This window comes from Manacus candei, unplaced genomic scaffold, assembly GCF_025592945.1.
Source record: "Manacus candei isolate 608988 ecotype Guabito, Panama unplaced genomic scaffold, ASM2559294v1 h1tg000061l, whole genome shotgun sequence".
Classification (NCBI taxonomy): Eukaryota; Metazoa; Chordata; class Aves; order Passeriformes; family Pipridae; genus Manacus; species Manacus candei.
The window spans coordinates 4,654,548-4,680,236 of NW_026138109.1; the positions used below are offsets into that span (position 1 = coordinate 4,654,548).

The 25,689-nt window shown below is 39.6% G+C and overlaps 1 protein-coding gene across 3 annotated transcripts in view; it reads right to left on the bottom strand.

Moving 5' to 3' along the window:
• The window catches only part of RAI14 (retinoic acid induced 14), an 88,333-nt gene that overhangs the window by 7,090 nt on the left and 55,554 nt on the right, over positions 1-25,689 (bottom strand). For 2 of the 3 annotated variants that reach the window (XM_051804737.1, XM_051804738.1), the window contains exons 4-13: positions 11,796-11,884; positions 9,907-9,971; positions 7,536-7,593; positions 7,232-7,302; positions 5,683-5,789; positions 3,331-3,509; positions 2,629-2,657; positions 1,605-1,691; positions 868-954; positions 116-173 (exon numbers count right to left, since the gene is read on the bottom strand). In XM_051804737.1, coding sequence (XP_051660697.1) covers positions 116-173; positions 868-954; positions 1,605-1,691; positions 2,629-2,657; positions 3,331-3,509; positions 5,683-5,789; positions 7,232-7,302; positions 7,536-7,593; positions 9,907-9,971; positions 11,796-11,884 — 830 coding nt within the window. The remainder of the gene's footprint in view (positions 1-115; positions 174-867; positions 955-1,604; positions 1,692-2,628; positions 2,658-3,330; positions 3,510-5,682; positions 5,790-7,231; positions 7,303-7,535; positions 7,594-9,906; positions 9,972-11,795; positions 11,885-25,689) is intronic. The other variant, XM_051804739.1, reaches the window with a different exon arrangement.

Genomic DNA, 25,689 nt, shown 5'->3' on the forward strand with positions numbered 1-25,689 from the left:
CTTAGTGTGTCTCATGTTCTAAGCAGAAAGGCACAGAGGATTTCTGACCAGTTTTCAACATTTCATGCCACCTAAAATGCCTAACCAAAGATGAAAGTAAGGATTAACTGTATACCTGTTGTGCTGTCACTCAGTCTGTCTTTATTATCTCTATGCAAGGAGCTGAATTCTTCCTGCCAAGACATCAAAAGAAAATGTTTTCACAGAATGCAGTTGTAAAGTTGGACAGCTCACCAAAAAGAACTACAGACAGTATAGATCCTGCTGGATAAAGCCTGTCAAAGTGGATTTCTTTTATTTCTGAGGTCTCGTTTAATTGTAGCATCTTTAATGTCTGTTAAAGCCATTCAAGTTCCATTGCCCAATTCTCATTAAATACTAAGAAAATAAGGGCAACTATCTTGTAGATAATTTGAAAGACTGCAGCCCCTGTGATAAATAATAGCAATATATTGACATGTATTTAAGAAAAAAAAAAATCTTCAATGCCATAAGGTAAAGATCAGGTAGAACACACTCAATTGTTTCCCTGATGTCTTTTGGTAAAAGGGTCTCTTTTTGCACTGCTCAATTCCATGCCCTTTGCTGGTATTAGAAAATGAACTCTTGTAGCATTAATACTTACTTTCATAACCATATTCCTAAACACTAACTAATCTATGACCATTTCTATATACATATTTGTTAAACTTTAGAGTAATCTACATTTGCTTTATAAATTACACGTAAATAGATTTGGACTTCTTTTTGTTCCTAAAAGTCAGCTAATTAGGTCGCAGAAGACTCTGCAGTCAGCAAAATAGAACATTAAGCAAAACAGATACTGTACTTTCCTTCCCTAAGCTCATAAGAACAGAGCACTGATACCTTGCACACTTGATCAGCAAAGAAAGCCTGTCCTTTTCCAGTCATGGGAGTTGAAGTTGATGAGTGTGGAGAGGACAAATCATTAAGCTGTAAAAGATTTTTATACAAATAGGTATGTATTTGTACACGCACATATAACTGCCTCTCTAACATCTGCCCATATACACACACACACACATGCATTAAAGAGTACTTTTCCCTGCACTAACATAAGTCACAATTCTAGATTATTTCCGAAGAGCAGGCCTAATTATTTAGGGCTCTTCTGAGCCAGTATTACATAAGGATTGTAGTTATTACACAGGTAACATTCTACTTTAAGATTAAACCCAGCTGTTAAATAGATTTCTATAGTATCAAAATGCATTTATTTACTTCTATATGCATATATTAACATAATAATGTGTACATATATATATATATGTATAATCAAAATATACAGAATTATTTACTTATTGAAATCAGCAAAACCAGGACAACTTCAACTTGAGTTTGAAAAAGCACTTGTACACTAACATTTGCACATTTTATCTTAGGCCATGCTGTATTTCAAGCAATTTTCCTTAGTTAACCTAACCAACATGTGCTTTCATGGTGTCATCCTAACATAAGGAAAAGCACTCATTGCAAGGCATATAAAATAACAGTGACAGAGCAAATCCAGCCCACATAATTCACATAATGTTCAAAATGCCTTATACCCCCTAAAAGTATCTCAAAATTGGTCTTTTCTTTACCTGAATAGGACTGATAGGAGGAGGTGGGGCTTTGCGTTTTTTTGGAGTTCCACTTCTTTCTGAACTTAATTTAGAGCCTTGATCATGCTGAAAGTTTCACCAGCCAGAAAATGTAGGTTTGTTAGTTTGGTTAGTAAAGTCCGAGCAAGTTGTTTTATAAAAAAAATAAAATAAAATCCCACATTAATATCAACCTTAGCAGCTCATGCAGTGCCTTTTTTTTCTATGTAAAGACCGTATCTCTACTAACATAAAGATATGAAACATGCCTGACAACAAGAATCTGCTCCCTTGTAACCCATGCTTCAGTGAAAACAAACAAGATTTAGTGAAAAAGCAGAAGCTGACAACAGATTTAGCACCAGTGATCTTAAATAATTCCATTCATACATAGCCCAGTCATGCCCTTCTTCATGGCTTCTTCCATCTTTCCTCTCCACTGGCTTCTGCCTGAGCTCCCTGAAAAACCTACCTCTCCACTCAGAGAAGGAATGAACCAATGCACAGTGCCCTCATCTACTTTCCAGCCACCAGCAGGTCTACAAGGTTTAGGTGCACTCCAAGATATGATATTAAACACAACATTTAAGAAACCAGGATAACTGCCTAAATCTGCTGGGATTCTCACAGGACGGGGTCTCCAGTAACCAGAGATAACTTTCAATTACATGTTTTAGAGATAGGGTATTTTTCTAGACCACCTCCTCTACAGCTGGAAGAGATAGGGAGTCCAAAAGCCAAGCTCCTGCCTTATACATGAGAAAAGCACACATGCACATACACACTCGCACTCCCTTCCTTGTCTCACTAAGGGTGCTGGCTGCTTATACGGAGAGAAGCCAAGTCTAAAAGCAATGTTTCTGAAACACATTTCTTAACTAAGCAACAAAAACCTTTTACACAGTAGTCATGGCAACACATCTCACAGTGACATTCACTATTGCTTCCAGTCCTGTCAGTTACTAGTTCTTATGGTACACGCCTAGACAGTTCTGAGTATTTTCAAAACCAAAAGGACAAATACCTGCTTCGCTTTTGTCGGTGATTTTGTATCTGTGAAGCAGAAAAGAGGTGGAATAAATAACCGTTAACAAAGGAAAAGTTATTTGCCATTCTTAGCCCACCCCTCGGCTCTACTTCCCATATCACAGATAAACAGCTTGATTTTTAAATTCCTGTCTGAAAGCTGAAAAACATAATTTCCAAATGCCATTTGAATCACACCCTTTCTCTGCTACTGTTTGGGTTTTATACTGAGATAAAATCTGAAGAATCACGACAATTCTTATTCTATTATAGTCTCACACCATTCTTCCACATTAAGCTTCCTACTTCAGAAATCCATCTTTGTTTGACCATAAAATCTTCTGCCTGCTCTAGTTCCTTCTTCAACCCCTCTGCTGAGAGGTTGTATGTTCCACTGACTCTCCCATCTAATAAAAAAGAATCTATTCCAAATTGTATTCAATGTATTCAAAACTTCACAAAGCTGCTACATCAACTTACCTTTTCTTTCTCCAAAACACCTCTTTTTGCCCTCAGGGCTTTATCCCATGCTAAATATTACCATCTATGGCAAAGAGGTTTTGAGAAGTCTCAGCCGGATGATCTTGAAAATGGCTTTTGCCACATTTCAGATTACAGTTTGAAGTAAATTTGTTGAGTGCTAAACATCTACATAGCGCATTCAAGAAGGGACAAACTGCACTCAGCCTCTCTTACATACCCACATCCTGAGATAACTTTGATGACAGGAGGTTCTGGATCCCTGTATTCTCAGAGAGTTTGGTGTAATGCAGGGCGTTCTGTCCAAAGACATCTACTAAACTGACATCTGCACCCCTCCTAAGGAAAGCGTCCACCATGTTAAGGTTACCAGCTTCACAAGCCATCATCAAAGCAGTTCTGAATTAAAAAAAACAAAACACAAAACCAAAACACAGAGAACAAGTGTCAAGAACATACTCTTTAAGCAGCTCATTTTTTCAGGAAAAGAAGTGTGATGGTTATTGTGCAATAACGTCCCTCCTCTTCCTCATACATACTCTCCAGCTGCAAAGACAGGTCATTTCTAAAAATGGCTTCCTGAGATCAAGAGGAGAGTCATAGATAGAAATGGCTGCAGGATAAAGTCAGACTAACAAACCTCACTGCTACACTACAATTACAGTGGTGGTACAACAGGAAAGCCTTTATTTCATTGCTGCTCTCCTTCACATGCTGCTTTTTAAACAAAAGAGACAAACAGATTTCAACAAAAAAACCCCAAAAAAACCTCAAAGACCTTCAGTGAGTCCAAGAGACGGGTTTGACCTGAAACCCTGTACTACTGTCATCTTGAAAAAGGAAAAAAGAAAAAAGAAAAGAATAAGTCCATTAGAGCACAAACCATTCCCTTTCCAACATAGGGTAGCTACACAATGCCAGATCCTAGAGTAAGGATAGCATGCAGAAGGAGTCTTTTCCTAACATTTTGTGTTTGCTTTTCTCATTTACTTGAAGAGGTCATAAGAAATGTACAGAATAATTAAAAACACACAAAACCCCTCACTTTTCAAGCATGCTCTAATACTGCCTTCCTGCTTGGGCATAATTCTCCTTTCTCAACATGAAAATGTGCCTAATAGGTTGGCCAAGTTTACTGCCAAACACATTCCTCAGTGCAGATTTGAAGTTGAAATAGTTATAATATTTGCTAAATATTAAGACAAACATTTCACTGATGAATTGAACATACTCCTTGTAATGAGTGAGCCCTGGAGAGGTGATGGTTGCTGCAGTGCTGTGTTAAAAGGTAGTGCTGAGTGGCAATGTGGGTAACACCTCCAGAGTCCCAGGGAAGGTTTTAGATTACAAAATAATTCACTGAGTCTGGATAAGACAGAAATCTGGAGATGACATTTTCAAAGGTTATCCCCTTCTTTTCCCAGTAAGGCTTCTCCCGTTTCAGTAAAATCTTAACCACTTTTGTGAACATGAGATGCAGGAGTAGTCACTCCCCTCACCACAATGAAAGCAAGAAGTAAACAGTATATTTCATATTATATCATTCTCTTGCTTCTACACACAGTACTTTCTTAAAAAAAGAAAATACAAAAATGTGAGTCCTATCTATGACAGAAACTCCTTCATCCAATTAATGAAGAAAGTCTTAACACTGTCTGCTGATTATATAGTAAGAAAGTGAGGAGAAGGCAGAGGTCCCAGAGTGTGCAGCAGCTCAGGTTCAAAGCACTGAGGAGGCCATGCAAACTAACAAAGACAAGCAGGCAGTTTTCTTTAGACAACTGAATAAAAGAGTGCACTAATGAACTTTGGACTGATAAAAAACAAGTTAGGGCCAGTCTTATCCTCACAGGCGCTACCAGAGAACAATATCAGCATTGTATCACATATAATAATCAACATTGCTATGAAGTGTAAGTGCCAAGTCTTCTCAGTATCCTTCCTTACCTTCACAGTTTAACAAACTGTTTATAAAACAGTCCATAATTTTCAAAGACTCTTGATCTTTGTCAGTATCATTAAAACAAGAGCATTTTTCACTACAAGGATGTTGCTTTTTAAGAACAATTTTCTGATACATGCTCTATCTATTAATGCAAAAAATCTCTAACTGGCACCTCCTAAAACAGCATCTCCACCATAAAGCTTTACTGTACTTTTCTCTTGCTGTTGTGGCTGCATTATGGTAGAAGAAAGAACCCTCCAAAGACTTTGTTCCCAAGTAACAGTTACTAACTCATCCTTAGAAGAAAGCAGCACTTCAAATTGGGACACTGAGAAAGTGATGTGTGGGTAAGTGCTATCAATCAGTTTTGTGTAGGAATTATTTAAAAATGGGATAACTACTCTGGTGGCCCAAGGGAAATCTTACAGGCACATTAGTTTTATAGTTGCATAGCTTCTGTTTCATCTTTTCCTTTGGGCATAATTTTGCAAGCTTTCTCAATAATGAGGATGTCCAGTACAGAAAGCATTATTTCACCTAACATCAACTATTTTAGGAAGAATTTGAAGAGAAAGCTTCATTTGACAGTCAGCCTTGGGGAAGAATTAACATGTTAACCTGCTGTACCTTCCATTTTTATCTCTGGTGTTGATGTCTGCTCCATGATCCAGAAGGTATTTGCAGACTTCTGTGTGCCCATTTTGTACTGCAAGCAGCAGAGGTATGTTCCCATCCTAGAAATGCATTTAAAGAAACTATGAACAATATTCCATCCACTTACAAATAAGACTCTGAGATTTGAACACAGCTATGAATTTTATCTCTATGTAGCATAAATGAGGTGCTATAAGTACATTTTTCTTATATACCACAAATGTAGCTGAGTTTACTTTAATTCCTTCTTGATTACTAGGGATGATGCAAAACATAAGGAGTAGGGTTGCTTTTTTCCTTTTATACTCCCTTTGCTGTTTGCTCAGTGCTAAAAGATAGTGATTTTGAAATTACCTAGTATCTTTCAGTAGCTCCACAGCAAAAATGATACTTTTACCTAAGTACAAGGCAAAAATACAATGTTTCATAAAATCATAGAATAATATGTTTGGAAGACCCCCTTAGATGTCTTCTGGGGTTTCTCCCACTTTTTTTTCAACACAAAGCTAGGCAAACTTCAAGTTACAGTACATTGCTCAGAGATTTGTCTAGTCAAGTTTTAAGCATCTCCAAAGGTAGAGACAACATTACATCTCTGGGTACCACTTCCAGTCTTTGACCATCTTCAAGGTGAGATTATTTTTCTCTTAGTAGCTAACTGGGATTTCTCAGTTAGGTTCACTACTCAAACTCTGACCACTTCTTATCATCATTTTGTCATGCATCTCTGAGGTTGGTCTGACTCCCTCTTTCCTATGCCCAACCACGATGTAGCCTAAGACATTTTTAAGATACTCCTATAGCCTTCCCTTCTATAGATGGAACAAACCTTTTCTGCCTTTAAAATGCATTTGCTGAAATATTAGGTCTCACCTCTGTGACATATTTGTTTTCATTAGAAAGACCAGGTAAGAAGGGAGTGGATCAAAGTAAAAAATAAACAAACAAGAATTTTTATGCTTTCCCATCTGGCCTGTGCTTTACTTCTGTTAGGTCACCTCCTTCTATCATTTGAGGGTTTTCTATAAGGCAGCTGCATCACCCTCAAAACCAGACCTGGTTGGTTGTAGACACTTCATAACAGTGAATGTAGGGTCCCTGAGCCTTTAGACTACATCAAATATATTTCCTCCCCCTCAGGCTTATCATACTCTGGTTGGGCTTTGTGAGAATTTTGCAGCACTTGCCCACACACTGGACCTTTTTCCAAGCCTACTGGAATCAAGGGAATACTTTTAAATTATGTTTTGAACACATAAGAATTTTTTCTAGCTACTTCTGCCAATGTCACAGTTTAACGATCAGCAAATCCTGCTACTACGGTATCAGATTGTGAAGTGCTTTCACACCTCTGCTACGGCAAGCTGCAAAGGGAACTTCCTCCAACAGAGAAGTCCAGGAGGAAATATAGGCACAGTATTGCTTTGAACTGCTGCACTGAGATGGAGGGTTGTAAGTGCATGGGGTGGAGGGTGGCAAAAGCTCTGAAGCATCTGCAGTACACAACAGAAGAGGTACGTACCACATCTTTGACATTAATGGGACATTTGTGTTCACACAGGAGCTGAACTGCCTGAAGACATCCACTTGCAGCTAAAAAACCCAAATAAAATAAAATTAAACAAACAAACAAACAAAACAACAAAACAAAACAAAGCAAAACAAACAAGTATGAAAGTCCATCAAACCCACCCCATTTTCAAAAATTGTGCTCTGTGCTTCCACTTGCAACACTGCAGCATTAGAGCAGGGTACAACAAAATTGTAGAGCTGGGAATATCAAGCACAACAAAATAGATAGTGCAAGCTTTCACCAAAGAAGTTACCTGCATAATGCAAAGCTGTTTTCCCAGAATTGTCAGTGCTGTCTGCTGGACATTTACTCTGCACAGTTCAATAAGGAGAAGGGAAAAAAAGGCAATTAGAGAAAGACAAAGAACATAAAACATATCTTTGATGCTAACAGAGTGCTTTGAGAAAAAGTTTATGTGCTGCTTCAGGAAAGAATACTGAAGGAAGGTACAGCTTCCATCTCTAGCAATCTAGTCTTTCCTTTCTTGGTACCAGCTTATACTGAAGATGTAGGAAATCCTCATGATCAGAGACCTATGCCCTAAAATTGTTAAAGTTTCTGAATAATTTAAATCAGAAAATAAAAAAGGAAAGAAATTCCTTTATCTCAGGAAATCTTTTTTTTTTTTTAACATTAGAGTAAGAGATAAAGCAGCCACATCCTAAGGCAATTAGTCTTGCATTTTTTTTTATTTCATTGAATCATAGAATCACAGAATGGTTTGGGTTGGAAGACACCTTAAAGATCATCTAGTTCCAACCCCCTGTCATGGGCAGGTATACCTTCCACCAAATCAGGCTGCTCAGAGCCCCATCCAGCCTGGCCTTGAACTGGGGTGTTCAGGGATGGGGCATCCACAGCTTCTTTAGGCAACCTGTTACAGTGCCTCACTACCCTCTGAGTAAAGGATTTCTTCCTAATATCCAACCTAAACCTCCCCTATCCAAACTTGAGGACGTTTCCTCTTGACCAGTCACAATAGGGTCTCCCCTGAGCCTCCTTTCTCCCAGGCTAAACAGCTCCAGCTCCCTTAGCTGCTCCTCACAGGACTTCTTCTGTAAACCCTTCAACAGCTCAAACACTTTTCTTTAGACAGAAGAAGACAGGACCCTGAAATTATGGGTTTCTGAAAACCAAACATTATAACTTTTTACTTTTAAATGTAGCATTGCCTCCAACACACCTATGATTCTCTAGAAAAATCATATAGATTACTGCATTCTGTAAAAAAAATGTTGAGATTCTGCCTGTGTAAAATAATTATTTAGCCTGTTTTAGTTCAACACTAGTTAGACATTCCTCACACGTACACTTTGGTCCCCAGAAGTAAGAAGGCAATCCTAAGAGCACGAAGTACTGGAAAATATTACCAGTGGGCTTGCACTTGTGAACATATTTGGAAATCTGCATATTGTAACAAAACCAGAAAAATATCAACAACAAAATACCAACAAAAGCACTCTGTGGTTGTAGCAAGAACGTGAAAGGGCAGCAGATACTTAGTATTAAACACACATTAATTGCTGCCTGCGATACCACCAGTGACGGCCTGATGGTGCTGTTTATGCTGTAAATGGGTTGGCATCGGCAGCGGTAGAAACCGGCGATGAAATGAGCCTCGGTGGCTAATGACAACCCTTCCCAGGTGTGGACGAGTAAGAGAAGTCAGCTTGCAACATACTGAGGTGGGGATCAGTGTTGCCAGAAACATTGCCAGGGACCAGTCGCAGGACAGTTGGAGAGCCCTGAGGTAACCAGGCAAGAACAGTTTAGAGGTTGGGATATGAGATCCATTCTCTTTCTGTACCATTGGGTTGTTATTAATTATTTCATCTGTAGTCTCAGTCTGTATTCGCTATTTCTTCTGATACTTACACATAACTCCAAACTTAGAAAAAACCTGTTCCATTCCTGTGATCACTGCCATGAACTTACCACTATTACTGAAATGAGAGCTGAGATGGACAATGTCTTTGCTTACTAATGCACATCTTCAGCTTCAACACTATGAGAATCTTCTATTAATCTTCAATTTTCTTTTTCTTATTTTTTCCCCCATTCTCTCAACTCCCTTTCTAATCCCTTACTGTTCTTTACCTCATTTCATGGAGGATTTGATTATTTACATATTTTAGGATCTAAACTACTTTGGTTTCTTTTCTCTTTGACTTAAACTTGACAAATGTTTCTATGGTGAACAGACAGAAAGCATTCTAGTGGAACAATATCAGAATCCCCCCCAGAAGCAAAAAACCCTTTTCCCCTGTAACTCTCAAATCTACCTAATTCCAAGTCATCCAACCACAAAGACAAAACACGGGAATTGGACTGAAGCTGCAACCTGCTTGAAACCCAGCCCAGCTATGTTAGATCAGCTGTACATGGAAAACTCTGTCTGTAGACCACTCAGGAAAGATACCACATTGTTCTCTATCATCCGTTCACAGTGCCTGAAGAATCTTTAAACTCTTTATGTTAAAATTCTTGATTTGCCTCTCTTGATGTCAAGGAGATAGGACAACAGTATAGCAGTGTGGTGCAGATTATTAGCAGGAAATGTGTCAATGTCTAGTGGACCCAAATGAAAATTTCAAAAATTAAAATTAATTTAACTTTTACTTTACCTGAAGTAATCTCTTGATGCAATCAGGGTGGCTGTTCTTTGCTGCAAGATGTAAAGCACTGTGTCCTAAATGAATAAAAGGAAAGCAAATTAATTATTCAATCATGCCAAAGCAGAGGAATAAGCTCTTCCATGTCAAAGGCAAGATCCTGAATTATCCATCTTGTTCCTATCATGACAAATAAAAAGTAAGGGTAGAGAAAATAAAATAAAAACCTACATCAAGTGGAATGTCTTTACAATAGACTGTTGTTCAGGCAGGTAACAGAATAATCTTAATGTCTTGCTTCAGATAAAGGAGTAACACAAACAATGTGTCAGACTATATCTTGGCAGAAGTAAGTCTAAGATTGTTATGCCTTGTGTCTTAGAAAACAATTTTTCTGTATTACTCAGCCTCACTGCACAAAGATGTCTGTCAGTGTCTTCATGATTTCTGCCATGTGGCAATGAAAAATAACCCAGCACCAAGAGTAAAACATGCCAAATTCACCAGCTACCACGACAATAAATTTGTATAATCCATGAAGTGCATGTAGAAGAAGACTCAAACATAGGCTTACTTTAGTTTGTGTCTCACAGATTCCCTATTCAGTTATTTTATACAGCAGCTACGAGCACATATCAAGCACAGGTCTACATCAGTTCGCATTGCAGTTAACTTTTTTAGCACCCATGAGCTCATATTTAGCTATGCAATACAGTGATTTACTGACTACAGATTTATGATGAAAGACTGCAGTCTCTCCTCCAGCTTCATCTTACAGACCATCTGAAAAATTAAACAGGCCAAGACATCAAAAGAACAAATTATCCATGAAACTAAGAAAAGAAGGAGGCAAGATTTAGTACTCAATAAAGACAAAGCCACTTGTGACAGTAAACTCTCATTGCAAATAAGGTGACTTTTACAGACAAGGATTTCCCTAATGAACACTGGGTTGATACTCTCAGGTGAAAGTAGGCAGGCAACCTCTTACTATCCAAACAACTAATAAATCCTGAGGCAAGATGAAGTATGAATCCTGAATAACAGTCTGCATCAGGTACATATATTCTGTTATCATTGGGTAAAATATGAATGCTTCTTCCAGTATCACAGACACTTCCTTACAGGGGCAAATCATTTACATGTATGACAGAAATTCCCTCAGGCTGCAGTCAGTGGCCAAAACAGAACCCATGAACCCAACACTTACAGATCATTACTAGAGAGACAGAAAGCTGATGGCTTTTCCAGGTGCTCAGCTAGACAGGGAAAATGCTGGCCACAGATTCCACAGTGTCAACTGAAATCTATTAGGAAGAGTTCGCCAGTTTCAAATTCAGCTCCCATCATTCTCCTAGGGGGGTAGTAATTAAGGCATAGGACTTCTGAGAACTGAAACAGCATACTTAATAGCTCTCAGCTCTGTTTTGGCCTGTATCAGCTGTTTTCACTATGTCATAATCCCGAGGAAATGTCTTACTGCAACTCCTGTAAAGTTAATGGGGTTAATAGCTTGGATAAACATAAAAGCAACACTGACGGTCTTGATGTAACCTACAACAATAAAAAGAGTTGGGGAAAATGATTTTTTTTTAACTTAAAAACAACAATTTTTAAAAAATTGAGCAACTATTTTACATCTGGAGTCCACTGCAAATGCTGAAATCTATAGTATTAGGACAAAAGTTTTTAAGGATTTTATACTTTTTAGGACCTCAGAATCCGAATTCTCTGTGCAGGAAAGCAAGTATGCCTAAACCTGCAAGTGTTACAACTGCTTTTCCTATAGAGTGTGTGGGGAAAAGCAATGTTGTCAAATCTGCAGTTTCACTCTGCACATCAAGAACTACATAAGTAACTCAAGTGTATTAAGCTACTTGTATAGGTTCAGAGAGGCATACCTGCACCATCCTGGGCTGTCACATCTGCACCATGTGTCACCATGATCCTGAGGCATTCTGCATGCCCTTTCGTGGCTGCCAGGTGAAAACTGGAAGAGAGCATTTACATGTCACTTTTATTTTATTAAGATCTCCTTTCACTCACAAACCACATACTGGCAAGTTCTCTCCTCCCTGTCCTTACACCTTTTGGCATCTCTCCACTGCCTCCCAAGAAGATAATACTTCTGAAAGCGAGATGGTGCAACAAAAGTATTTGTAGCCATACTTTCATACCACACCTCAAACAATGTGTTCCTCTTGAGGACCCTCACTACAAGAAAGATGTTGATGTGCTGGAGCATGTCGAGCAAAGGGCAATGAAGCTGGATAAAGGATTTAAAGAACAAGTCCCATGAGGAGCAGCTGAGGGAGCTGTGGGTGTTTAGTCTGGAGAAAGGGAGGCTCAGGGGAGACATTATTGCTCTCTACAATTCCCTGAAAGGAGGGTCGGTCTCTTCTCCCAGGTAACTGGTGACAGGACAAGAGGAAACGGCCTCAAGGTGTGTCAGGGGAGGTTTAGATCGGACATTAGGAAAAATTTCTTGATCAAAAGGGTTGTCAAGCATCAGAAGAGGCTGACGAGGGAAGTGGTGGTGCCACCATCTATGGAAGGCTCTGGATGTATTTAAGAGATGTGTAGATGTGACACTTGAGAGGGGACACAGTTTAGTGGTGGACTTGTAGTGCTGGGTAATGGCTGGACATGATGACCTTAGAGGTCTTTTCTAACCTGAACAACTCAATGTTTCTATTATTTTACACAGGTTGCTGTGTCATTAACCTATACCATATACCTTATGTGCCTCTAGTTCCATGCAATTTGTAAACTAACATCCCTAGTGGTGTAATATATCCCCAAAAAATGCCTGGGCTTGGGGAATTAATAAAGAAAACATTCAAAATAACTGACTTTGCTCTAGTCATTTTAGTCCATGCTGATTTTCCCCTTTCAGTGAACAAAATTTAGTTCCTCTAAAAATTGGCTCTATGATTCCTTAATTAAACTAAATCAAGTTGTGCTTCTGCACTGCCCTTCAAAGAGCTCATTTTCCCTTCGTGTACAAGGCGGGGGGAAACACTTTACTATATCACTAGGAAAAATCAAAGCTACTGATTATTTGTGAGACTATACCAGAGATCTATTTTTTCCACTTTTGGTTTTGCTGATCACCTCAAGCACCTGCTTGTTTAAACAGTGGAAAATTGCAGAGGTTACCAACCACACTGTGGCAGGATACACTCTACAGCATCAATTACCCAAGACATAATTACAGAACAAATTGAAGAAATTACACTGAATTTGAGAGCCTTTTTTCAGCTGAAGGTTCATGTTTGATATCCTCATGTTGGGCACCTTAAAATTCACAGAAGCAGGCCTATAGAGGTGCTGCTGACTTCATTTTTGCAAAAATGAAGGAAAAGCTTCTGAAAACACTGTTGGTTATATCCTCCTGAGGCATAGCATGCCGACATTGTCAAGTCATAAGATATGGGCACAGTACCAGCAGACATACTGCTACCACGTGGGTCCTACCAATATCAGCCTGATATACACAGTTTTTCAGTGGAAGTAAGGTAAAAAACAAATCCAAGACAGAACACTTCCAATTGCTATTACATTGTGTGCAAAAAGTTATGACCTTCATCAACATGCCCCAGACTGAAAGAGCCAGTATTCTTGGGATGGTTTCTAATCTCTTTTAAAGAAGACATTAAATTTTTAACAACATTCCCCTGGAATCTAAAGAGAACATCATAAATCGTGGAGCCACACCAACTACTGTACTTAAGAGTTTACATTTTGAACAACTGCTTCCTCTAAGTGCTAAAACTAACATTGGAAGTTCAGCCTGCTAACCAGGGAAACTTGGAACAGCAGGCAGGAATGAAAAGAATATTTCGGGCACATAGTATGTGAACTGCAACAGTGTTTCTCTGAGCCATGACTTCTTTGCAGCCTTCTTGAAAACTCAGCAGAGAAAAAGACCTAAAGACAAGAGCTGGCAAAGAATAGAGAATTAATGAAAACAGGAGAGCTCCTGAAACAGAGTCGTCTGTCAAGGACAACAACCATGTCACCTCCTAGAAGGAGTCCTTCCACACTGGCTGCTACCAATTGCAAATGGTAGACAGGCAGTGCTTAAGCTTTGAACTATTCCCTGCAAATATAAAAATATTCTGTGTGCTCTTCTCATGCTTGCTACTGCCATAAACAAACTGAAGAGTTAACACTTCCAAGAGTGCAAGAAGCACTGCTGCTGTCTGTTCTCTGGTCATTCAAAATATAAACTTCATGTACTCAGTGACCAAGGCAAAGTTGTGTAAACATTCTTCTTTAGAAGAAGTGGTTTCTCAGGCTCTGGGAAAATTGCTGGGACAGGGACACAACAGGAGTCTGACAAATTCCAACACCTCTAATTTAGCCAGCACAACATACCAGCAAATACCAAATTCAGATACATTTGCGTAGTTACAAAATACAACCAAATGCACTTATATATTAGGAAGGCTGTGAAGCACGCACTTGGCTAACTTACACTTGACAATATTCATAGCAATAATAAATACCTGAATAATAATAACTTGGCTAAATCTGGGGCACTGAGGTTTTACAGACAGACTGTGTAGGATGGTGCCAAATGCAACATGAATATGCAAGTGTTAAAGAAGTTTTATTTAGGTAAAATCAGACTGCAAAAAAGTATCAGAGAGAAGAAAAATTAACTCTTTTCAGGTCACACTCCTATGAATGCATTAATCCTACCAATGAAAATAATTCCCATGGCAGTTCCCAACAAGTCATCACACAAAGCAGATGATTCATTTCACATTGCCAAAAATATTTTAGAGGAAAAAAAGCCTGATTAAAAATATTGCTTCTCCCAAACTAATAGGATGAAAGAAACATCATCTCTAAGCAGAACAGGTGGTTTTGAAGGTGAGAGAACACAGATGACGGATGTAAAGATCTAATGAAAGGAAAAATACAGAAGCTAACTGGAAAGTCCCGTGAAAAGTGAGGATGATAAGGTTTAACTCTCAAGCATTTTTACAGTGACCAAAGTCACAGAGCATTGGGCTGCTACAGCTCCCTCACAAGTGCTTGCTGTGTCTCCTCCCTTCATCCTTCTACCTCTGCTGTCACATAAACCTGTAGTGAGACATTTTTTCTTAATAATCGAAAAGCAATTGGGAGGGGAATGGGGGGTATCGCTGCTTAGAACTTTTACCAGAAAATTAGCCCTGCATGACAGACAGAGAGAGAGAGGACAATGACTCCAGACTGGGATGAACCTATTACAGTCATATTTAAGTCCGAGTATTTACAGCGTTGGGCAAAAACTTCCCCTGAAGGAGTAATTCTGATTTTAAAGTTAATTCTGCTTTTTTCTTTTTAACTTAAAAAGCCCAAAACCCCAAACAAACAAAAAACAACCCACCTAGAACAAAACAAACAAAAAAATCTGCAAACCCAAACAAGTGAGTAGTAGATACTGAGGACTCCTGTGTAGCAAGGGAGGCTCTTGAAACAAAGAAGCCTGTAGACATTCATTTCAGTACCGAATAATTCTTTACAAGCCACATAATTTCCTAAAAATATTTGAGGCAAAAGCTGCAGGTTTCCAAACACTGGAGTTCTCACCATCTGGATGCCTTAAGCAGTGGTCCATTTTAGTTGCATCTTCCATGAATAAACTTCCCTTGATATGAAAGCAAACAACTTTTCCTCCCATTTCCTGGTTGTGCAATGACTTAGGCAAACAAAAACAAACATATAAGGCCTGATTTGGACGAAGGGCCACACTGAGGGTTGGATTCTCATTCAGCTTAAAATCCCATTATGACATAGTTCATTTTCCCTTCACAATAGATAAGCCTGGTATTATGACTTAGAGCCACATCTTGATACCCCAGCCTGAAGTGATTTGAGATAGATTTCTTTTATTGCTGTAAAACATTTTTATTCTTCCTGAGGGGCAGGATGATCTTTTATTATTGTATCCAGACTTTTCAGTGCAGTAGAGGAGCACTGATTTTCTCACTGGATACACCAGCCACTGGATACAGAAATTAAGCAAGTCAGCATTCAAGACCCACCTCTGCATCAGATTATAAAGATCAGCTGGTTGACACTGATTTTTCCAACTGGGAACATAGAGGTCTCATAATTACTCAGTCGCTAACAAGGCAAAGTAGAAAATTATGTTCTTTGAGAGGAATGCAAAGTCTAGCTGGAGTAAACAGATCTTGAGAATAAGAGCGAACTCACAGCAAAACTTCATCGAGTTCAAGGTCAACTGGAGAGCAGCTACAAGACTATCACCTCAAAGTCTTATCAGGACCTCAAATTTCTTGACCTGAAATGTTACTCAAATAAAAAACTCACACTGATAGATGCTTTTTATGACTGAACAGAGGAGACAGCTGTGTATGACATCCCTGAACTACTTTTAAACAGCAGATTTCTTACAGATAGGAGATGTCAGCTGGTGAAGCACTTACAACTGTCCTAAACAAAGCTGTCCCTTCTTCAGGGCAAAGAACCTTTTCCACATTTTGGTTGCAAAGGCAAGTTAGCAAGGGAATAAAGACTTCTTTAACCAGCATCAGACAGACAAAGCATAATAGTTCAGATAGAGCCAGTCTTCCCTAGAAGACTGAGTGTTTCCAGCAATTATTTAAATGCCAATTTAACTCAGAAGAGCACCCTAAATTTTACTACTTAGCTCACATAAAACATTTCTTTACAAATCATTACACCACAGGTAGAAGAACAGAAATAATCCACATTTAGGGGTTAGACTTGTAAAACTGGAACTGACTAGACTTGCTAAGGTAGCAACAAGACATGGGTCTGCTATATCCAGGTTCTCCTTAACCACTTGCACAGCTACTTCCTGCAAAACTGAGCACAATCCTCTTACTGAATATTATTTTGACAGCTGGCTTAAAACAACCGGGTGGTCCATATATCTAGGGAAAGTGTCACAAAAGTAGAGTGGAATGTCATAAAATAAGAAAAAATAAATATCCAGTCTCAATTTAAGACAGTAACCTTCCAATAAGGAAATTTTCATCTGTGAAAAGAAAAACAGGGGAGAAAAAAGCAGAAAAATTACACACAATCAGAGGGTTCAAGCTCTGTTTGGCAAGGTCAAGCTCCAGAATTTTTTTTCTAGGCAAAATTATCATTCTCTGTAACACAGATTTTCTCCAGGGCCTGAAAGTAGTCTGACACATTACTTACCGAAATCCAAAGCAAATAAAGAATTTGGTTGAATTATGGATGCTAAGTGAATATTGTATTTGCTATTTCCTATTATGACAAACTTGGAACACAGTCAAACTTCTATGCAAGCATATAATACTATTGTTCTCTCTCATTTTAATCTGAGTGCTCTGAAAATATTTTAAGTGCAAGAATGTTTGAAATACACTGTGAACTCACATACACGCATTGTCAAGGTTTATTTTGAGTAAAAACATCCCTCCCCAAGACAGATCATTCTTCTTCATTTTCTAATGGATGTCAACCCTTTGTTGACTTTTAAAAAGTTTAACTTCCCCGCCAACAGTCTGATGATTTATAGTTTCCCAACTGACCAATACCTTCACACAAATAAACAAGATTGATAAAATAAAGATACAGAGCTGCTTGGAGTTTTTGTAATGCTAATTTAAAAAACCATATAGAAATGGAAGATACTCAAGCTTCGCTGCTACCAGATCAGACAGGCAATCAATTCACCATCTATCTCAGCCAGAAAGAGACTTACTGATAACCTGGCTTTCTGCACTGACTTGAGCTTTTATACATTTTAGAAGCAGCACCTTGCTTACCATGCCTATTGTCCCTCAAAGCCTCAATTCCCACTTTGATAATGACAGCAAAAAAATATTCAGTAGATGATATCTGGCTTTTGATTGGTTTCCACCCCAGGCTGAGTGGCAAAAATGCTAAAGTTCCCAAGGATCTGACCTGGAGGAGGAGAAAGGGCCATGAGTTACCACTAGAGCAGCACATTCTGTGCATGAAGAAATGCTGTCATGCAGAAGGAAGACCAGTGTGGTCTCCTCTCACGTGTAGCACCATGACCAGTCACTGCAGAATACAGTTTACTTACCCGTGAAGGGCCTGAGATTTTATCAGCATAAAAACAATTTTGAAAGTAAGACCTTTTTGACACATCCTGAATCTAATTAATAGAAAAATTATCATCTTCATATTAAAAGACTGGGAAAGTCCCAGAGTGGTCCTGAAACTGGAGGTGTTTTCTGCCTTCCCCTCCCAAACCAGAGAGGGCTCTCAGCAAACTAGTAACTTGCTGTTTCAGCAAGGACTATGTTTCTATGGATAGGACATGCCTGGTTCTGCTTCTTCCTTGCATCAGCACACGTAGGTAGGTAACTGTGAGGTTGATGAGCTGATACAGGGAGCAAAACCTGCTGAAAACCAAAGCTGCCTTTACTGTTCCATCACACCGCACAGATGCATGAATCCTCTCAGTGAAAAGGAAGGAACAGCATGTAGAATTTCACCTTAAACTGAAAAACTGAGATTAAACTATGAATGTTTTGCTATGAAAGTAAAAGAATCTTTGTCTTTTCCTGACTGCATTATAAGATACAGTCACTCATTTGAAACAATAAATGTCTTATGAACAGCCAGTCATTTAAATATGGAGGAGCCATACAGATGACATGTTTGGCAGATCAGACTGCCTTAAAAGAAAATCAGACATCTGCAGGTAATTGCCATCAATACTTACCAGTTATTTAGTTTTTTGATATTTTTTTTAAATAAAAATTATAGCTTCACACTGCACCCATTTCATCTCCTCCTAAGAGTAAATGTCACAAACGTGGCTTTTCAATAATGCTGGCAGTCCATGTCATTATCCTGTCACTCACATACATGCAGTCAGAAGAGTGCAAAAATCAGCTTAGGAAAAACAGTTACAGGAAACACATTTTGTGTTTAAGTCAGAGCTGGTATCAGTACAAACTGGGAAAATTAAGTATTCAGAGTTTTAAGACATTCAGTCAATGAGTTGCTAGAAACAACTTCTAGAGTGCAGGCAGGTTAAGATTTTAAGAAGTTGACATTGGCAAGTATGGATTTACTAGCAGCTGTGAGAGGATTTTTTTTTCCCCCACTCTCCCCTTTAGCACCCTCCACTGCAAAGTGAAGTGCTGCACACAGACTGTGTTCTTCTATTTTAACATGAGATGGCATTTGCCCTTCCCCAAAACACATAGAACCCTCTGGTAAAAACCCTGCATGCCACTTCTGTGTTAGCTTGTATTCTGGAACAGCTTTAAAAAAACCCCAAAAACTAGACCAAACCAAAAAAAAACCCAACCAACCAAAACCACAACAAACCCACCCCCCCCCCAAAACCAAAACAAATGCAGTTTTCATATAAAGTTTCCAGCTTTTCATCATAGCATGAAAAGTCTTGTTTCAATCATACACACCTCGAGGTATAGGACATTAATAAAAGGCAAGCCTGTTTAAAGGCTGTTTTCTTATTAGAAAAGAAGCCATTGCATCATGCAACACAGGAGCTGGCAAGCTACAAACTCCTGACTTTAGCCTTCAAACTCAGCAAAAATATCCACCCAGCTGCTCTTCAGAGAGATTTCTGGGATCCCCAGCAGCTTTATATTTTTCGTTCTCAGGTTGTGCTCCAGCAGTTCCATTTTCATATACAGTTTTCTTTGGCAAACTCTATTACTGCATTAACACAAACTCCCACTTCAAGTCTGAAATGTATAGACTTTTCTTCCATGTACCATTAATTGTAAACATAAGCGCTCACAATTTAGATTTATCATATGAAGTTTCTTGCACGGTGTCCATTTTTAAAGTCCCCCACTAACTGATGTCAGCAAATTGCAACAGAGATTCTGCAAGGTCAATCTCCAGGGCACTCCTAGGTGTTGACATAAAGTCTGAAGTTTTGCCAGTTTTTTTAGTTTTGGACTTGTAGGGTAGAAAAATGAACAAAGTACAACAGTGAAGCCTCAAACACTTAAAGAGCCTAGAAATCTGCTCAGTGGCCTGAGCCTCCAAAGCCAAGTACAGAGGGGTGAGGAAGGTAGAGAGAGGACTAGGGAAGATTCCTTCTGATAGCTTCCTTAAGACCACATCCCACATATAAAGTCCAAACAGATGCACAGTCATCGTCTCAATATATGGATGCCTTCTAGCACAGTATCTTCTTAGCACAGGGTGAAATCCCTGAGGATACCCTGGATGTGCCCAGATCAACATAACTTCTTCTCCGAGTTAGGTAAAACCAGCCAGTCATCTGCTGTGCTGTCTTGCTAAGCCAGATAGAGTTCAAAGCTAAAATTAAGCCCAACAATGAGAGCAATGACTAGCGTCTCCCCTGACCTTCATCCTCCAACACAACTCACTCACTATTGCTGCCTGAGGCAAGCAAATGCTAATAATCACCTTAGTACATGAAAAGTCATGAATATTAAAGCAAGGAAATCTCAAACCATGTTGGCATAACAAGAGGCCAGAAAAAGGCTGGAAAGCTTGAGAGCAATTGAGTAAAAGTTAATCTAAAAAAATATTTTTGTTGCATGAAAATCCAGCAAGGCTTAAGAACTGCATGTAGTGCTCCAAGAAAAGAATGTGGATATCCTTATGGAACATGAGGTACGTTGACAAAGGATAGCTCAGGGTTATATGCTGTGTTTGATATTTCTGTGCCTTTTACACTTACAATTCTCCACATCTCTTCAGAATTGAAGCAACAGAACTATTTGGTTTATTTATTTTTTATTAAACTGTAAAAAGTGAACTTCTCTTACTTCACGGGAGAATTGCAAATAGTATGTACTTATAGTAATCAATCTACTAGTAACACATTCTTCCAAGACCACTGCTTAGTAAGACCTCTTAATATTTGGGTTTTTTTAAAACTTTTTAAATTATTATGGCCATATATTTTATTTTGTATTTCAGAATAACTATACTACTGAAACTTTTAAGATTCCACATTTCTGAAGAGGAGTAGGGACTGGAATACAGATGTGTGCAGAAAAAGGCAACTTCAGAGTTTTCCTTTAGTATTTTCCTAACACACAATGCACCTGTAAAGCACGTAGCAGAAAACAGAGTGACATATAAGCCCACTAAATAAGCAGCCACCAGCATAGTCTGTTGCCTGAGACCTCAGTGTGAAGTTAAAAAAAAATAAATTAAATAAATTCCACATTTGCACATTGCTCTGTTTTGGCTGCCTTTCCCCTCCTAGATTAGAGTACATTTCTAAGCCAGTAGCAGCCAGTGGGCATAATTAAAATCTACACATAAAGCTCATTTGGTTGCATAAGTATTTGAAAAACATGTATAACAACTGCAGCCCATTATGTAGATATAAATCTGAAAAACAACTGCAGCCTTAACCCTGTCCCCTCCAGCCTTAAAGAGCCTGATTCTGGCCCAACTCACGAGAGGAATGCTTCCCTCGTGGCTCTCCTGCCAGCTCAGACAGGACGAGTGCAAGGAGCAGCCTCATGTTCCCCATGGGAATTGGGGCGCTGTGTTCTGCCTCTGCATGAGCCAAAATGCAGCTGTTTTGACCCAGGCTTACAAAAACTTCCAACCATCCAGGCTATGCTCTGATCCAAGCAACAGACAAGGTTGTTGTTGAAAGCTGGCCAAGTCTGGTAAAATCTGGGTATTTGGCAACTCTGCGAAGGGAGCTGCTTTGCAGGGAATTCCAGCAGCTGCCTGATGCTGCATTACAGGTTTGGTCAATCCTACCTGAGCAGGAGGCTCACAGGCTATCCAAACACGTGTACAGGGGCCCTTCCGAAGAGGAAATCCAACTGAAGACTATTAATTTCTGTCTCTTTAAAAGATGGCCTCTTCTCTTTTTCTTTTTTAGTAACACAAAGGTATAAAAATGCTAAAATGTCTTATAAAAGTTGCTTCCAAAATGTGTATTATAGAACCTGAATGATGTTGATTTCAAGTCCCCTCAAAAGTACAGGTAAGAGCTAAAAGCGAATCATGAAGTCTCCAAGTCTAAGTGAGGGGTCACATGCTCAAAACCATCAGAAATTAGTCTCAGTCAAGAGCCAGGAACAAACCACTGTCCCAAATTCCACTTTGTGGATCTCATTTAAAAGCCTGCATGATTGTACGCAATGTGGATTTTTTCATGTATTGCCAAATTATAAAATCAAAGTTAAGTATTGCTCCTCTGTTACAGATATAAGAGCATTTCCTCTCACTATACATTAACCATTAACAATTAGCTCATACTGAGTGTAATAGAAATTTAATTAGCCCAATTTAGCATCCTGGCAGCAGACAACTTTGTCCAACCATGGCCTATGGTATCATTAGAATTTCTAAGTGTTTGTCTGAAGTGGAAAGCAATTTTTCAGGAAAATTAATATCGACATTTTAAATTCTATTCATAACAATGCTGCAGGGCGAGGGGAGGACAAAAAGAAAAACCAATCATGATTTGAACCTTAAAAGAACTTCAGGAAAGATTTGGAGAAAAAAACACTCCTACAAACAAATCTCCCATGGAAATAAACTTTACAAGAAATTTTGGAATAAGAACCAGATTTCAGCCATCTGTTGGCTAGAGATAAAACACAGGTTGAGATCCCTGTGGTCTTCCTTACTTTGTCCATATTCTGAAACCTAGACATTATTGTGACCATCTGGACCATCATAAATTAAACACTGTGATAAAAGTATATTAAAAATATTTTTTTTCTCAGAGATAAAATCAGGTCTCTGGAACACCAATGAACTCCATTCCTGGAGATGTGACAATCCTCAGGCAATACTCAGGCAGTAGACCTTTTTTGCGGTTCCTATCCTGGTAGGATTTTCAAAAGACAGTATGCTAATACGCTTTCCTGACTTAAGTGTTTAAACACTTTTAAGAGGTGATAGAGAGTTGGTACAAAAAAAACATCTTCTAGAGCATGGTGTTAGACTGAGGACCCCTAGTTGGATGCACCTCCAGGTGAATGCAAACTGTTGCCTGCACTCTGCTGCTAAAGGAGCAGAGAAAAGCACATTGGCAATGTCAGTGGTGACATTGCTTTGCTGCTCTGGACTCCAGTTCATACTGAAGTTCCAGAACGTCCAGTAGAGCAGCACTCAGTGGTAGTGTGACTTCATTCAGCCACAACAGTCTACTGTCAGGCTCCGCTCTCCACTGGACTTACTGGCCATATAGAACTATTAAAGGGTGATTTGTTGCTTGTTAACAGAGAGGGTGTCCTAAGTGAAGGGGCGATTGGTGGCTGTCTTGGCCCCAGCAACCATGAAACAATTGAAATTAAAATGTCTGTTGACAGGAGAATAAGTGCCAGCAAAACTTCAACTCTGAACACCAGGAGAGCAGACTTCAGGCTGCTCAGGGAACTAGTGCATAAAGTTCCCTGGGAAAACACTCTTGAAAGTGTTGGGGTTCAACAGTGCTCGTCACTTTTTAAGCGCCACCTCCTAAAGACACAGGAGCAGCAACTCCAAAATGTCCAAAGTCAAGCAGATGAGGCAGAAGGCCAGCTTGGCTGAGCAGGGATCTTCCTTTGGAGCTAAGTCAAAAAAGGAAGGAGTATGCCTAGTGGAAGTAAGGTCAGATGGCGTGGGAGCAATACAGAGATGCTGCTTGCCACTGTAAGAAGAAAATTCATGTGGCCAAAGCTCAGTTGGAGCTGAAGCTGGATAGAACCATGGGGACAATAGAAAGAGTTATTTTAAATACATTAAGGGCAAAAGGCAGTGCAGAAATAACATGAGCCCATTGCAGGATGAGGATGGTCACGTCACAAACAAGGCAGAAGTGTTTAGTGCTTTCTTTGCCTCTGTCTTCAACACTGAAGATTCACTGGCTAAGGCAGACCCAGTGCCCTGAGTTGGAGGACTGCGGCTGTAAGAATGATAAGCTCTCAGTTGACCCTGAACTTATGTGGGATCTGCTGCTCCAACTGGGTCCCTACAAATCTATGAGGCCTGATGGGATTCAGATGAGAATATCCAAAGAGCAGCTATGTCACTGCAAAACCTCTCTTGATGATTTTTGAACGGTCATGGGAACCTGGAGAAGTCCCAGTGGACTGAAAGCTGGCTAACACTGTCCCAATTTTCAAGAAGGACAAAAAGGATGACCCTGAAACTACAGGCTTGTCAGTCTCACTTGAGTGCCTAGTAAAGTTACAGAGAAGATTATTCTGGGAGGTATTGAAAAACACCTGAAAGATAATGCATTCATTGCTCACAGCCAGCACGGCTTCATGAGGGAAAAGTCCTGCTTTTCAAACCTCATTTCCTTTTGTGACAATGTAACTGCCCTAGCTGATCAAGTGAAGACAGTTGATTTACCGTTTTTGCATTTCAGTAAAGCTTTTGATACTGTATCTCACAATATCCTTCTGGACAAAACGTCCATCACAGATGGATGAATACATCATGTCTATTCATCGGCTCGTGGGCTGGGTGCAAAGAATTACAGTGAATGGGGTGACATCAGACTGGTGACCTGTCACTAGTGGGATTCCACAGGGCTCCATTGTAGGCCCAGTGCTCTTCAACATCTTCATAAATGACTTGGATGCAAGACTTGAAGGGATACTAAGTAAGTTTGCAGATAATTGGCAGGAGCTGTTGATTCCCCAAAAGGCAGAGAGAACATGCAGAGAGACCTGGACAAATTAAAGGGCTGGGCAATCACCAACTATATGAAGTTTAACAAGGACAAGTGTAAGACCTGGGATGGGGCAATCCCAGAGGTATGTACAGATTGGGGAATGAGATGGTGAAAAGTAGCGAGATGGAAAGGGACCTGAGGGTCCTGGTTGATGACAAGTTGAATATGAGTCAGCAGTGCCCTGGCAGCCAGGAGGGCCAACCATGTCCTGGAGGAATCAGGGGGAATCAGGCAGAGCATCACTAGCCAGTTGAGGGAGGGGATTGTCCCGCTCTGCTCTGCCCTGGGGCGGCCTCACCTTGAGTCCTGTGTGCAGTTTGGGCACCACAATATAAGAAAGATATAAAGCTCTTAGAGAGCATCCAAAGGAGGACAATAAGGATGGTGAAGAGCCTTGAGGGGAAGCCGTATGAGGAGCGACTGAGGGCACTTGGTCTGTTCAGCCTGGAGGAGAGGAGACTGAAGGGAGATCTTATCACAGTCTTCAGCATCCTCATGGGGGGGGGGGGGGGAAGAGGAGGGGAAGACATTGATCTCTTCTCTGTGGTGACCATTGACAAGACCCAAAGGAATGGCCTGAAGCTGTGTCAGGGGAGGCTTAGGTTGGATATCAGGAAAAGGTTCTTCACCCAGAGGGTGGTTGGGCACAGGAACAGGCTCCCCAGGGAAGTGGTCAGAGCACCAAGCCTGACAGAGTTCATGAAGTGTTTGGATAACACTCTCAGGCACATGGGGTGATTCTTGGGGTTGTCCTGTGACGGGCCAGGAGTTGAACTTTGATGATCTTTCTGGGACCCTTCTAACTCAGCACATTCTATGATTCTATGTAATCTTCCAATACCTTAAGATAAAACATTATTACATACAAGGAAACATTTTCTCTCAAAGGTAATTAAAACCTGATTTACTTTTTGAAAAGTGATGTTCTGCATGCCACTCATCCCACCTCCTTATACAGTAAGATCCAAAAGGAAGAAAACAAAAATGAATATTATGTACATAATAAATATAAAGTATTTGCAGTTGGAATATGCTCCAAAATTTATTTCTTGTTCAGCCCGCAAGGGATGAACATTCTCTTTCAAACAAAAATATATCATTAACTGCTATTGGCAATAGTTTTGTGAAAGAGTCCTTAAAGAACAAAT